This window comes from Anopheles marshallii, chromosome 3 (assembly GCF_943734725.1).
Source record: "Anopheles marshallii chromosome 3, idAnoMarsDA_429_01, whole genome shotgun sequence".
Taxonomy (NCBI): Eukaryota; Metazoa; Arthropoda; class Insecta; order Diptera; family Culicidae; genus Anopheles; species Anopheles marshallii.
The window spans coordinates 64,881,081-64,896,670 of record NC_071327.1 but is presented as its reverse complement, the minus strand read 5'-3'; the positions used below and the strand labels follow the sequence as shown (position 1 = coordinate 64,896,670).

At 41.6% G+C, this 15,590-nt stretch overlaps 1 protein-coding gene across 1 annotated transcript in view; it reads right to left on the bottom strand.

The window, feature by feature from the left end:
- The window catches only part of LOC128715662 (potassium voltage-gated channel protein Shab), a 38,810-nt gene that overhangs the window by 5,248 nt on the left and 17,972 nt on the right, over positions 1-15,590 (bottom strand). Inside the window, exons 4-7 of the mRNA XM_053810572.1 lie at positions 7,939-8,081; positions 7,396-7,572; positions 6,735-6,761; positions 5,513-5,626 (exon numbers count right to left, since the gene is read on the bottom strand). Of these exons, the coding sequence (XP_053666547.1) occupies positions 5,513-5,626; positions 6,735-6,761; positions 7,396-7,572; positions 7,939-8,081 (461 nt within the window). The remainder of the gene's footprint in view (positions 1-5,512; positions 5,627-6,734; positions 6,762-7,395; positions 7,573-7,938; positions 8,082-15,590) is intronic.

Genomic DNA, 15,590 nt, shown 5'->3' with positions numbered 1-15,590 from the left:
GTTCTTTACATTGCCTTGTTTATATTCTGGAGCACCGCAAGAAGCGCCACGCTGAAGTCGCTTCCCTACAACACGCTACCACTCGGGCTACGGGCTGTTAGCGTTTGAGGACGAGCTCGTGGTCAAAAGTGACCCACAAAGCGTCCCGGATTCCAATCTGCGAAATGAATGGGAAGCACCCGACCAAACAGCATTACCATCATCCATCTCGGGAGCGATGGAACGGAGATAGGGCGGATTTGTCAAGCACCAGCAGGCTCCACACGTTCGGCCGCGCGCCGGGTTCACATTCTCCTCACACTTTCCCGATAGCACCCGAGGCGATTGTTTGGCGAATTGTATCCGAGGGCAATAAATATCCTTCAAAAGGAGACGAATTGGTTGCGTTCGGTGCGAGCGGACGCTTTTCGCACACACCAATCTCCTTGGCGGCGCCTTGTGCCTTTGCTGACGTCATATTTTATCAAGCCATTCTCGGTTCTGCATCTTTTCCGGCAGCCGTGGCAGTTGGACGGTGGGGATTTTTTGTTTACTTTCCATTTTGTTCTTTCGCTTCACACTTGCCGCTTTTGTCCTGTGGGAGACCGTGTTAAGCGCGTGCCATAGAAGGGGAGACGTGATGTATGTTGTGGGGTAGTAAGAACCTTGATAGAGGGAGGGGGAGGGGAAATCTTCCCGCAAGTAACCCGACTTGGGAAGAAAAACTGGCCGTGTATGTGAGTTAAGTTTTGTCAACAATCAGTTATTTATGGATAATATTTACTATATCCCTAGTATCCTTCCTATCCATCGCAGTGACTTGAAGACTTGCAGTAGCCATCATGCGGCTCCACGTTGTAACTGTGTTTGCTTGGATGGGTGTAAATCGGAGACTGGTGAAATTGATGAATTGTTCAGGCAAACACACACACACAGGCTCGCGATCGCTAAAGATGGGCTTGCAGTAAATAAACAGCTTGTCGTCTTCTTCCATCCCAACGACCCCTGTACCAGGGGATGCATCCTTATCTTGGTGAGATATTCATTCTGGGAAAAATCTTTCCACCAATCTACACTTCGAACCACATGGCGCTGATTGGGCTTCGTAAATCATTGCACGAAGTTGGACGTTGTTGTTTTGGTAGGTCCCTTATATGATCTCTCTGAGCTTACTGTTTGTGTTTGCTATTATTGTAAGGCCATACGTCGGTCCCAAATGAATTTTTCAAGCACCGCCAGGGAGATATATTTATTGGCCATCTGTCATTGCATCATTGGCGGAGATGTTTTTGTTTGCTCTTGGTAGACATCCTATCGACGGGGATTTATTGGCAGGATCTTACGAAAATGTGTTAAGGACAAGGATTTGTTGTGGAAGTTGATCGAACTGTTTTATAAAAATAGGTCTAGAGCGTCACGCTCTTGAATATTGGAAAGAAGATAAAATTGTTGATCAGACAAACAAAAAGGAATGCCAATATAACATGTCAAAGTTCACAACTAATTCTGGACACACATCCCCAATAAATTTAATGAAAAAAATAACACACAGGGACACACTCAAATCAGATGAATCAGGATTTAGAATAGGATGGGGACAGCACCATTGTTAATTAGTGCGTCAAATTTTCCAATGTCCTGAAAGTCGCGACAGGTTAGGCCTACAAAAAAAAGCACACCACAAATGTTATACACACACAATCACACAAAACGGAACACACAGAACGAGCAGCCACAACAGGAGTGTCGCAGTGTTGGTGAAGAAATCGCACAGAAAGATAGCTGCGAAAAGGCAGGTGGGAAGTGAGACAGTGGCAGGTAGGACGTTGCTGTTCCAGAGCAGCTGTTAGTAGCCGATAGTGGTCATCCTATGGTTGAGTTTTGTTTGCGCACAAGCACTTGGAAAGGAATCAGTGACGATATGCGATAGAACCGCAGGGTTTTAATGCTTATCGAAGGGTACAAACACAGGGGAGCACAATGGTGTTTTTGTTGTTGTTGTTGTTGTTGAAGCAGTCTAGGCAGTAGTAGGACAAAACAAGTAGGATCTCCACGGTTGCATACCGCGGAACTCACCTGTGATAATTGCATATTTCTCTGCGATCGCGATGCGTCAATCGAGCAAGCCGCATTATATGGGTTTTTGGATGGGGTTTTTTTTTTGTCCAAAAAAAAAAGTAACATCAGCGAATTGGAGAGAAGGTCGTTGGGAGATGAACGCCTCTGGCTTAGGATACTGGCGAATATTACCATCACAGCGTACAATTGTGTTGGGCAAAGTGTAACTTCAAAGTTTGAGAGAGATAAAGAGAGAGAGAGAGTGCGAGCGATCGCAAGTTCCAAGTGGAGCGAGTGGATCAAACCAATGCAGTTGATCTGTTCCGACGCCCGATTAGTTTTGATATGTTTTCGTTCCACTGCCGGCTACTGTTGTCTGGGTTTTGAGAGTTGCAGAGCGATGCCCGTTTTGTTGCTTGATCTTAGGCTTGAACACTAAACGAAGGGTGCCATTCGCGCAGCCACACACTACAGCTCTATTTCCGCCTCCCTGGCACCGGAGCTCCCATCGTACCCGTGGACGCTGGAACGCGAGGAGCCCCCGAAGGTGTGCAGCAAATGTCATACGCTTTTCGATCGCAGCGGAATGCACTCGGTGTGGCATTCCTGCGGGCTCTGGAAATTGGTAGTAATGTGGTTCGATCGACTAAGTTGGTGGCTCAGTTCAGTGTAGTGTGGTAGCAGATCGTCGTAGTGTAGGCACGGTGCATTTTGTGGCAGGTAGTAAGGTGAGTTGGTGAGTGCGCAATTACAATCACAATCGTAATACTGCAAAGTATGGCCGGGCATGTAGGCGAGTTGGTGTGTGCATGTGTGTGTGTGTGATGAAGTTGTAATTTTGGAAGCGAATGTGGCGGTGTACCGTGAATGAGTATGTGGACATGTTTTGTGAGCCGTGGAAACAATGGCGTAACGTACCGAACAGCGAGAAAAGAAGAGGTGAGAAAGAAAAAGAACAAAATACATTGCATTTTCACATAAATCGTAACAAACAATATGTAAGTAGCAGAGGATGAGATGGAACAGCTTCGTGTCTTAATCTAACACTCGTTTATATCAAAGAAAAGAAAATATCAAAGAAAAGTCAGCTAACGAATGAAACAAACAAACAATCAGACAAACATGAAGTGTGTTTATGCGCATGTAGTGGTGTTGTACTGAATGAAACGTGTTCTTTTGCTGGACGTGTTTGTGGGACTCTCACATTAGCAGCAGCTTCTGTTAGAAACACGCTCGCTTACACTTTGCAGTTAGTCACTAAAGCAAAGCAACTGATAGTAACCCGCAGGAAACAGACGGGGTTTTTTGTTAGTTGGGCACAGGAGTTAGTGTACGAGGCTAAGGCCCCGTTCCGTGAGGGTGCCCAGTGAAACTGGTCGTGGTGGAACTCCCATACGAGCTAACATTCGTCCGAATCCCAGAAAACCCTGTCCGAAAGGTAATTAAGTTGCCGTGCTGAATCAAATCTAAACTCAGAGTCTATAAATTAAGTTCTTACTTCATGAGTGATATGAAGGAAACAGAGCACTCAATTCTACTGCCGAAATGGAAAATGAAACCGGAAGGATGACGGGAATCGTTCTGTCCCATGCCACCCGGTCCAATGAACCAGTCGGAACGGTTGGCTGTTGTTAGCCTTCAAAACCGGGCTACTGCCGGAAGTGAATTGGAACAATGTAAATGGAAAGAAAGCTTGGAATGAAACGGCTAATAAGCATTCTAAAAGCTTTTCTTTTCACCTCCAAGGCATCGGGAGTTGGGACCAGCTTGGCACCTTGGTTTTAAGCGTGGATCCGTCTACTCACGGATAAATTTTGTCATTTCGAATTGGACGTGACGGTGGAAGCGATGAATCTGAAGGAACGGGGAGCGACTTGATGGGCAAACAGCAGTAGAACATGGCGTGGATTCTTACGATGAAGCAGCGCAGAGCGCCGTGTCTATTTGGGAGGGAAAATTATAACATCAATTTATGCTAATAGCGTGGTAATTTGGTTTCTTTCCTTCCATTTCCAAACGCTTATGCACACCTCACCGGGGTGGAAGCGAATGTATCGATTCGAATTAGAGCACCCAGAAAGAGGGACCACAGCAAACCCTCGGCATCCGGTTGGAGTGACGGGAAAAAAGGGCACCAAAAGTAGTCCAAGCATCGGGAGCGACAGAGAGAAATAGTGCGCAAACAAAACCTCGTCGGAAAGGAAATGGCACGAAAGGTAGAGCAAAATTAAATACAGTCAAACACCGAACCATTTGTACGGCAGCGTGGTGCCCGTGGGTGACCATTGAGATAGGCTTCTCCACCAGCGTGAGACATTGTTGCCCCGATGTGCGGCTTATCGGGAAATAAATAGCAGTTGTGACGTCAGGCGGTGCGCTGGTGCCATTTTTATCACTACCACCGGAAGAATGCTGTGCGCCCGAAACAGGAGGTGCATTGCGGAGTGCGAGACATTTCAGGGGTGCGACACGATGGGAAGGATATCGTAAACGATCTCCACTAACTGCCGGAAGGCCGGCAGACGGAACGAACGGCAGCAGGGGAAGAATTACCTCCGGGAGAGGGGGCGGGTGTTTAGGGGTCAGGAAGTGATTTAAGTCATCCTCACTAATGTTGCCATTCACCGGGCGGGATGGAAGGTGAACACAAAGGACCATAAGCTAATGGGAACGTTGGAACGTACGAAGGTGCGGACACGCTGGATGGACCCGAACGCACATCCGCAAACAGACACAGAAGCACAGCATATCTCCCTGCTGTTGGATGAGGATGAGCAGTGAAATTGGCTACAAATTATCCGCGCCTCGCTTTTGCGCCCATGTCCACGAGTACGGGATGTGTTCGTGTGAATTTCTGTATTTATTTTGCAGCACCCCTACCCCCCCAAAAAAAAAAAGGAGCCGATAAGCAGAAGCGATGAAGAGAGAGATATGCCTGGCATGTTGTGCCATGTTTGCTAAGAACGATCGATGGACCGACCCAACGATCCGTACGTTTGCGTTTGAGAACGTAAATGTCAACTGTCAACGTGTTTTTTTGGGGATGGAATGGCAAAGGTTGAGAGCCGTGTGGCCGAATACATTGTGGGCGATCTCTGCTTCCTTTCGGGCACCTTATTAAGGCTCCCTTCATTGCATTCTACGTGTGCTCTACTACTGGTGCTAATTTGCTACACTTTGGTGACATAAATGTGCGGCATTCCGGAAGAGATGCCTAGCGGATATTCGGATATTTTTTTTGGTGTCGTGCGTCTTGGTAAGAATTACTCGAACGTTTCTTCCTAATCCGAATGACCTTTAGCAGTCGGTTGGGTTCTGTGATTTTGTGACATTTGTACTTGTGTCTCGAGAAAAAGGGCTGGTTGGAAATGAACCACTATCGTCACGGTGAACCAATGTAATGTAAGCTCGATTTTGAACACGAACATAAAATAGCAGAAAAGTGACAAAAACAAAACAATTCGCTGTAATGTACCTTTGACGTGCAAAAGCAACACTCAAACTCGGATGGCAGTTCGGTATCGGATTTGTCCCGCTTACTGGTGGAGGACGTTTCTAGTGCAACTTGTCGCCGTAGTTCTTCTACTTCCTAGAACGAGTCCGATGGGTTATATTGGTGGCGGGAACGCAAAACAGAAACAAAACAAAACGAAAATAGTAAAACAGACGGGGGGAAAAAGGATATAAACGGCGGTCGGTGTGTGAGATATTACCAAGGAGTATTAATTTAAAAAAGGCGGGGAGAGAGTAAATAAGAACAGAAAGTTCTGCGTAAAAGGTTTATCGTAAGTAAAGTTGTAAGGAGGTAGTATAATCGTACACGACCGTATTACACGGTCTACATAGAAGGATACGTTGATAAGGTTGAACAAGTAACATTCGTTGTTTGAAACGAATTACACATCAAAAATAAACACAACACTAAAGGAAACATAGTGGAAATTAAATTTTTAACCTCTTCTTCTTGTATCTTTTTTCCATTTGTTTATCTCATATGTGAAATAGAGATGTAGATAAATCACAACAAAGTGCGTTGCATAACTTTTATTACGTACTTTCTTTATTTAACACGGAAAAAGTTACGTAAACTTTTACCTCTTCATGCAGTAGAAAGAAATGTTTAGGAAAACATGCAAAATGCTCATTGAAAGACAAATTTTACATCTGGTTAAAGATAGATGAGAGCGTGCTGAAGCAATCACAAGCAAAACTTGTTAAGCAGAGTATCAAAACGAAGTGCTGTGCCATACAGAAAAATGGAGTCAAAAATCTTGTTGAAATAAGGAAGAAGGTGAACGAATATCAAAAATGGTTCGCATCTTTTTGATTTATATTTTTCTTTCGTTTCATACAAAATACGCTTTCAATAATGTATTTTTTTTTGTATTAAAAAATACAAAATTTGTTAAAAATAGTCCGCGTTTTGCCTTATTGAGTACCAATGTGGGTTAGATTGTATGTTATTTTGTGTGTCAATATACTAAGCTGAACTAGCAATACTGTGACCAAGCATTACTGTGTTTCTTAAATTTGATTTAGTAAAAAAAAAAACGAAATGTGTAAAGAAAGGCAATGTGTGAAATCGCTACGAGTTTAAAATATCTGCCTCAATGCTTGAGGTTGAGCGAAAGAAAAAAAAACCCAAAATACGGTAATAGTTATATCGAGTGTGTAAATTATGGATTTGTTAGTAATACCTCGTGGCTCCATTGATTGTTGTAGTACTAGAATAAAAAAAAAGGTTCGATCGGAAGGAGGAAAGTTGATAGATCGTCAATTTATTTACAGCGTAACACACACACACACACACACACACACACACATAAAGTATGAATGTTGAATGATTACACACAACAGTGTAAGATGTGCGAAGCAAAGATGCGTTGCCAGGCTGGCTGGAAAAAAGAAGATGCTTTGCGAAAACAAAATAAACGCCAACTGCATATCCAATTTTGGTAGCTGTTTTGACAAATTTTCGGCCACCCGGTTTGACACGATGCATCCGGAAGAAATCGCAATCGATTTTAGAAGCGTATTATTAGCAGGGATGAAGTAATTTCGGTATTTAAATCAATTAACTCAAAACCAGCGATCACCAAACAAAACGCAAACACAACACAGCAAACATCAATCCGAATTGTATTAGTGAAGCACGGCCACACAGAGAGCAAACACAGGGTATGTCGGGAAATTGAAAGCGGATGAACTCAAAGTCAGTGATGCGATGAACAAACTGTTCACTGTTCACGTATGCTAGGAGGAAGAGGGGTGAAATGGGAAGGGTAAACAGAGAAGGTGGGGGTGGGGGCAGGGCAGATGAAAATGTAAGCGCGTGAGCTGACGAAGGTGTCCACATACCGCTCTGGTGGCCATCATAACCGGTGGCTCGTGATGGGGCGTTTCCTGCATGATCAGCTGCTGCTCCTCGTTCGCATCCATGTCGAGCGCCATGTTGTGATGCTGCATGGAGGGACTGTAGGGTGGGGCCGCTTCCGCATCGAGCGATGCTCCCATCGGCTGGGAGAAACTTTCATTCTGAAGATATCGAAAGTACACGTGTAGAAAAGAGATTCTTTATCCTTTTCTTTGGCAGTACAGTGCGTACTATAATTGTATGTGATTATAATTTTTTAACTACATTTAATTTTAGAACAAAATAAGAAGTTCAACAGATATATAAAAATTATATTCTATAAAGTTGAATAATTTATTTTTTCATCAGAATTATTTCATTACAAAATTATTTGTTAGCTATGTCTTTTTACTAGAGATCTAACGGTCGTAGTAAATCAATTATCAAAGCATCGATGCAAAATTTTCTGTATTAAGATTTAAAACGACTCGAAGTTGGACTTATAATTATGTAACGCACTTTAGGCGACTCCTTCCAATCTTACGCACCTGTGAATTGACTCGTTTGCGTGAACCCGCGGAATGTTTGTAGTTTTTGTAGCAACCGACACCGGTCATGGCAGGATTGCGACCACCGCTAACCGAATCACCCTCTTCCGTGCTGTTACCGTCCGCCACGGAAAGATTGTGCCCTGCATCCGCACATGACGGAGTGATTGAAAGAAATCGAAAAATAAGCGTCAGTAGCACGGAGGGCATGCAGGTACGTTGGCCGCACTGATTTGCTGCCGGGAGCGATGCAGTTACGGCAGCAACGAGCTGTTTTCCAGAATCCAGCATGAAATGTTCGATCACCGTACGACGGGCACGGGAAAATGGCTTACGTTTCTTTCAGTACCTTTGTTATCCACCCTGCTTGTCTGTACGATGAGAAGTGTTGGAGTGTTTTTGTGTTCAATTACGTGCATAAATAGCGCGCTTATCGTGATGATGTAAACCGTTGCCGGCCATCGATGGATGGACGCTAAAGCGCTCTGTAGTTTGAAGCTTCACATCAGTGGGAAGGTTATTTGGGAAGTTTTCCAATTGTACAATACAAACAAACGAATGGCATATGCAAATGGAAAAACGGTGCTATCGCAGTGCGCGTAATTAACGTATCAATCGGCGTTAAATTTTGTATTTAAATGATCTACATTAAGGTGTTTAGTAAACTGTTTATTTTAGGTTTTTTTTTGCTTTGTTTTCAACAAAAACACTCATAGGCACTCTCATCCACATCCACAATTAAGCTATAGGTTGTGAACACACCAACACTAGAAACACATTTTATCTAATTTAAACATTAACTTTTTCAAACATACACCAATGCTTAAATATAGGAAATCAAAAATTTGCTACTTCCGAAACGAACCAAAATTGTAACAGAACAATCAAAATGTGTTTCCTTGTGTAGGAAAGCCCCCGGAACAAACCCGAATGACCCGATGGCGTGAGATGGCGAAAGCAAGTAGATAAAACTCATTTCTTCGTTTGGGTTTACATGGTAACTGACAATAGCGTGCGTGTGTGTGTGTTTTTTTTTTCACCTCAAAACTGTTCACAAAATTTTATTCGATTCGATTTTATTGGAACAATTTTCGTTTCTCGTTTTTTGTTTTCTTATCGTGTTTTGTTTTCCAATACCGGTGCTACATGTGAGCGAAACTCAAACCACTCAAACTATTTGTAATGACAACCCCTACTTAGCAGCATAACAACAACGAACGTTCAGAACAAAGCAGGCGAACGTGACGTAACTTTTCGCAGTATTAACAAGATTTCGTTTTTTTTCCCCTATCTGGTAACAAACGCAACAATTACAAAACGAATGTTTTTAATGCCAGTTTTGGGTCGCATCCGCGATACAGATAAAGCACAGACAGATTATTGAAACATCGAGCAATGAAACGTAGCGGCGTATCGTACCGTACCGCGGTACGGAAATGAATCACTGCAACACTTAACACATTTCAGTGCGAGTTCCCTTTGCGTCCAAACGGCAGCCGGCGGTGAGTATTATAAAGTGTTGCATGACGTTAAAAGTGTACATTACTAGTTAGTTAGCTTATAGGCTAGTTTATAAAAGCGAAAGAACGAGTACGGGTTGATTGTTTTACTTCGTTTTCTTCTTACAGAGCTGGTCAAGTGTGTGTGTGTGTGTTTTAGAAAGTGGTTGAGGAGAGTATGAACGGTATGCTAAGTAATATGAAAACTTGTTGACCATTGATGAATAATGTATTGTTTGTTACTATTCTATACTTTCTGTTAGTCGAAATTTAAATTAATAAGCTTGTTTTCCTATCGTTTGTCTTCGTTTAGCAGACTCAGAACCGAGTGTTTCCATTAAAAACAACAAACTTTAACTAGGCTTAGAGAAAAAGTCTACAGGAAACACAGCAAACTAATGTTATGTTATTGTTGTTTATGGATTTTTTTTTTTACAATTGACATATTTTAGAACTCAAATAAATGAGGCTGATAGTTAAGAGATTGACCAAACATTTGAGTGAAGCTAGAACATTGTTATAAAACGAATGAAATGCAAGTAAACTTTCAATTACGAACATAACAATGACAACTGTTATGCAACTTTTGGACGGTGTTTCAAGATTTTCGCACATAAACGGATGCGTGGTTCGACGCATCGCTCCTTTTCGTTAAGATTATACATTTTACATTTGCGCACATTATGCTTCACATCGATTACACGTTACAGTCATACATTTACACGCATCACGCATCACGCAAGCATAATTTCTATTGCACCGGGTTTCCCCTGCAACTATCGCATTTTGTTTTTGTTTTTTTATTTTCATCGCAAGCCAAGCCCAATGCGCCAGGAGGCAGGACACGGAATTAACATTTCTTTGCGTTCATAAGCTTAGCGCTTTTAGCGTCATACAGTCTTGTGCTAGCGTGTGTGAGTGAGTGTCGGTGTATACTTGCTTGACGATTCATTTCAGTAGCCATTTTTTTCTCTCGGTTTGCTTACAATTACGATACCACCTTGGCCAGGGAAGGACAGTTGTTTGTTTGTGGTAAAAAGACATAGTGCGTTGCTTACGGGCAAGCGAAAGCCGAAACCCCTTTCAAAATGAGTTTGTAGCAAAAAACGGCAAATTTGCACTGAAAACAGTTTGATTGCGCTTGGAACGAAGTGCTCCGTATTGCTTCGATGAGTGTACCCAAAAAGCTCTCGTTTGCACGTCTCTTTTCAGCAACTGTTTGGTGAGTTTTGTGTGTTTCTGCCATCGTTAAACTTTTACTTTTGAAGTGTTGTTTTATCATGTTCCATTCCTGAATTTGATGATTGTATTTTGATTGATTTTTGCAACTGTTTTACCTATTTTAACAGCCATGCTTCCATTGTTTTCTTCTATCCATTTGGTTTTGTTTTCTGTTTTTTTTTGTTTTTGTTACCGGTTGTATTCTTGATGCAGTATAAAATACTCGATTTTAGTAATTTGTGTTTGATGTGGTTATGCTTACGTCAAAACTTGTTATTTTTGTGACAAATTTGAATTTTTCTATGATGGTTTTTTTTTGTAAGAACATAGAGACTCAAGCTGTAACTACGTTTTACTCAGCTGTAACCCAAAACTTCAAGCCAAAAATTTAAATTATTAGTCCAATACGAAGTAATATTAACAAAAGCAAATATAAAATGTGAAAAAAGAATAAACAAATAGAAAAAAAACGTATTCTATTAGCAAACAACTGCAATTTGAACAAAGGCTTGATTTCGTTAGGATGAACTTGAAAGAATTTAGTTAGACATTACGCATTCAACTTTCCGATTTCCGACGCAAATAAGGTAGTCAGCAGTACGTCCGCATCAAATTCTTCGCTATGGAGTGATGTTTCTTGTTCCGGCCTATCTACTTAGCTGGTAAAGGTTAAATTTCTTGTAAATTCATGAGTAGAATTTCATTCCAACTCGCCTACGATGTATGGTCAATTGGTTTATGCAAACATGTTTATTACACAGTTCAGTTTCACTAGCCGTTAGAGTTTTGTTTTAGTTTTGTTTTCCTCACTGCTCCTTTGTTTTTCATGGAAACGATCACACCGGAACGGTTCATGCAACATTCAACACATCTAATGTACGTTGCGTTACAAACTTTTAGCTAACTCCCCCCTTTTTCATGCGTGTGTTCCGATCAGTGTGTCTGTGTGTTGATAAAACGTTGATATGAGAACGGTAGTACTGTGTCGCCACGTGTCACAATGTGCTTACATTAGGATGTCGTTTGTTGCACTGCCTGCTTTTGCAGCTCATTACACTATACGCACACGCGTACAAATCTAAGCGTATGGTTAGTTGCGTCGCACAATACCGACATCACCTGTCGGTGACCCCATTCTGGCTCGAAAGAAAGCTGCGCTGGCCCCGCGGGCCCAGGCAAAGAAACGATTATGCATCGTACTTATGCGGTTTAGGGTGTCACTGTGTACGTGTCTGTATGTGGGTGTTGGTGTGCAGCAGGACACAACATCAAGCAACTATTTAGCAGCCTTGTATTATCGTTTGAATTTAGTGATAGATGTCTGCGATCGCCTGTCTATGACCGTACGTATAATTGGATAGCAAGTAGCGCCTGGGCAGGATCTGGACTAGTATCAGCAGGTAGTGGGTAAGTAGTAACATTATTTCTATTGGAAATGAGTTCACAACGGCCCACACAGCGGTGTGGCTCGCGCGGGTATCGTTTTTTGTTTCTATGCGGATGCAGAAGACGCAGTAATGGTAGTATTAATAGTGATAATAATAATAGTAGTAGTAGCTGTTGTAGAATCAGTAGTAACAGTAGTAGTAGTAATGGCCACCATGAAGATGCACGGACAACGGCTCGGCTCGGACAGTGGCGTCGACTTGCGTGTGCTTTGCCGTACGCGTGTGTGTTGGGGCTATCTAACAAAGTCGTGCCCGTCAACGGTGAAGTTGTTCATCATCATGCTCGCCGATTCCGTGCGCAGCTCCTCGTTTAGTTCAGCCAAACGGGACGAAAGCGGTGGTTGCCGGCGCCGGGCAGCGATGGGTGTCACCTGGATCGATTCGACCGGCGACTCCATCAGGTCACTCTGATCACCTGCGACACGGGTAATAGGGCGAGCGCGAGTGTGAGTGGAAAGACTTGCCATTTTCTATCGTCCAGAGAGTGTTTAGTCTCTGGGAGCTGGTTTTGTTTTGATTTGTATGCATGAATTCCCAATCAAGTATGGAAAATAATAGACCAAATAGCTATGTGAAACTGTATCGCAATCGCTAGTAAGGTTTCTTTGTAAAACTGGTGGGTTATGTCTACAATAATGAAGATTAAAAAGTAGCGGCAACAGAAGAAACATTCGCAAACTTTCAAATCCACGGAAAGAGTTGAAAATGATTGCTATGCAGTGAAGTGATCGTAACATTCGTCTAAAGTCAAATACTCTTGCAAGGATTTTATGCAAAACAACACTTTTTATTAAGTCTATGAGGTCCGCAACTAAGTAACGTTGTTGTTAAGTTATCCCATAAGTTACGTTGGGATATAATTAATCCGGATATCGAATAGATGTGCTTCGAGATGGTTACCTAAACGAAACAAAACATCATCGAGGAGTTCCATCACTTTCAGAACGATGACTTTGACGATGCCGATAGACGGAGACGGATCCACGGAGGTCCAAAAACCATGAACTGGTGGGACCAGATCGGAAGAAACTATTGTGAGTTGTTGAACTCGAAACCAACTAAGCATGTTGAGAGCTACCGAAGATTATGAATAGTTTTGAGTCCGTTGAGCATCGCATTCTACAGACATTAAACAATCAGAAAACCATCTGTTCCGTTAAATGACACAAGGTCTAGGTGACCAACAGTTCCAGTAATATTATTAATATTCTATATATTCCATATATATTCTATATTATTAATAATAAGTAATCTAGATAAAAGGTCAATTTTTGAATGGGAATTTAGAATTTGTTAGAAAGGTGGCTAAATATCGTTACTAGCGATGGATAATATTCGGATTAGGCCATATGAGAAATAAGATAACTATAACTGTAACAATTATCAAACTAAAACAGACCTTCCTTAGTTGCGGACCCTTCCAATATAGCCGGAACATGATGAATCAATCAATCAATTGAAATAAAACTAACGTATCATAAACGACCAGCAATATTTCAAGCGTTTCGTACATTTCCGGGAACTCCTTTGTTTGGAAATCCGCAGTGAAATGTAATTTTGAAGCTTTTTTCTGAATTGAGCAAATATGTAAATGCTTATTGTAGTTTAATCTCCGGTACGCCGATCTGTCTCGCTTATATTGCTAATCATTCCGCATGTAGTTAAGCTATTATGGTACATAGCTTTACGCATCGAATTATGAGATATATGAGGTTTTGCTCGGTACGGTAGCTTCCAATTCGATGGTAAGAAAAAAAAGCAATCTAATGCACAATAAAGAAATACTAGTTAATGAAAAGCATGTTAGTTTGTTGTCCTTTTTCCATATTCATATTCAAACCCGCTAATTGGGGATGGAACGATCGGGAAGTAGAGTACTGTAGCATTAGTAATGGAAAAATCGCAAATAAACTTTGGATGGTGCTGTACTAAATCGAAACACAAAATCAACTAGTGCTGGAAATAAGAGAAAGGGTTTTTGTTTAAATTTCACAATAATATTACTCAATTATAATTACACAATGCGGAAAGTTTGATGTGTATGAAATATTTCTTCTTTGGTTGGGGGTTTTTCTTTCGTAGCGAAAGCCGATTGCATACGACCAAGAAATAGGTTTCCTTTAATGCTTTTGATTGGTTCGTCCAATAAAAATGATCCAATATGCAGGTGAATCCTGTTCCAATGTACACTACCGATACATGTATGCTGCTGGCTTCTTTATGTAATTGATATTTGTAATGCAATTGAAATGAAAATGATCGTAAAAGCGAGAAATAAAATTGTATGACATAACTAGCAACTAAAAACAAGGTAATAAATTAAATACGAAACCTTTTACGATCGCATATTGCTGGTGTTGTTCGTACCCGTGGTTTGTTTTTTTCTGTTTAATGTAACTATAAATTGTTAATACACTTCCCAGTGCATCGATCGTCGTTTTGCGGCCATATTTCATGTACTGATAAGTTTTAGTCTGTCTTGTTCTATTCTAGTTGCTAGATCTGGTTGTTTCTATTGTTTAGCGTGCTTTTCGCCCCATCTGCCACTTGATACGTATTTTAATCAGGAAATATGAATCATTTCTTTGCTGTCTGCACCGGTAATTGAAACGCACCTTTCGTTACTATTATACATCGTGTATACGTATTTTTGTTGTACATGTAATTATTCCTTGAATTAAATGCTGAAGTACATATTGTAAACAGGTCAGAAACTATCAAAACTTATTCCATTATTCGGCCTTTTATACATATTTTCTTCTCACCTGCGTTGAAACTTAGAGAACTTTCGGTCGAAATATTTAACTTGCTAGTGCAATTGAAAGGTTTTTCTTAACAAAATACTATTTCAGTTACAAAAATTTCAAAGCAACTTATCGTTTTTAAATATTTAATAAAACCCACAAACAAAATGGACGGTATTGGACAGTTGTGCCTGCTCTGGTTAGTTTAGGTTAGTTCTGTTTTGTTCAAAGCTGCATCCTTTTGGAGGAATAAACAAAAACGAGGGCAGCGTTGTCTGTTCTACGCTAGACACCAGACATTGGACCAGACCATAATGCTGGGTGCTATATTTGGTTTTAGCAATAGATTTTATATGTTTCGTTGGATGTTGCAGCGCATAAGCAAGTAGGAGTTGCATCCCTGTACCACTGGCACTACCGAGCGTTGTGGTATTCGAACACTCTGTGACGAGCGGTTCGTTGCAAAGGATACGAGAGCATGTGTATGCACTAGAGAACCATTCCAATGAACCGGGTTTTGGTGGAACTGTGCTACGCTGCAAGGGCTGGCGAGCGGTCAAAATCTCGGAGCACTCCCCAAATGGGACGAAAATCTTCCCAAACCAACACGACACACAGCGGTCGCCGGCGGTTCGCTACAGAGCAATAGAAAACAGCCAAGATGTTGCGGCATGATGGCACCATACAGTTGCAGGTTAGCAACGGAAGCGGTAGTCACATCGATACACTTTATACTGCAA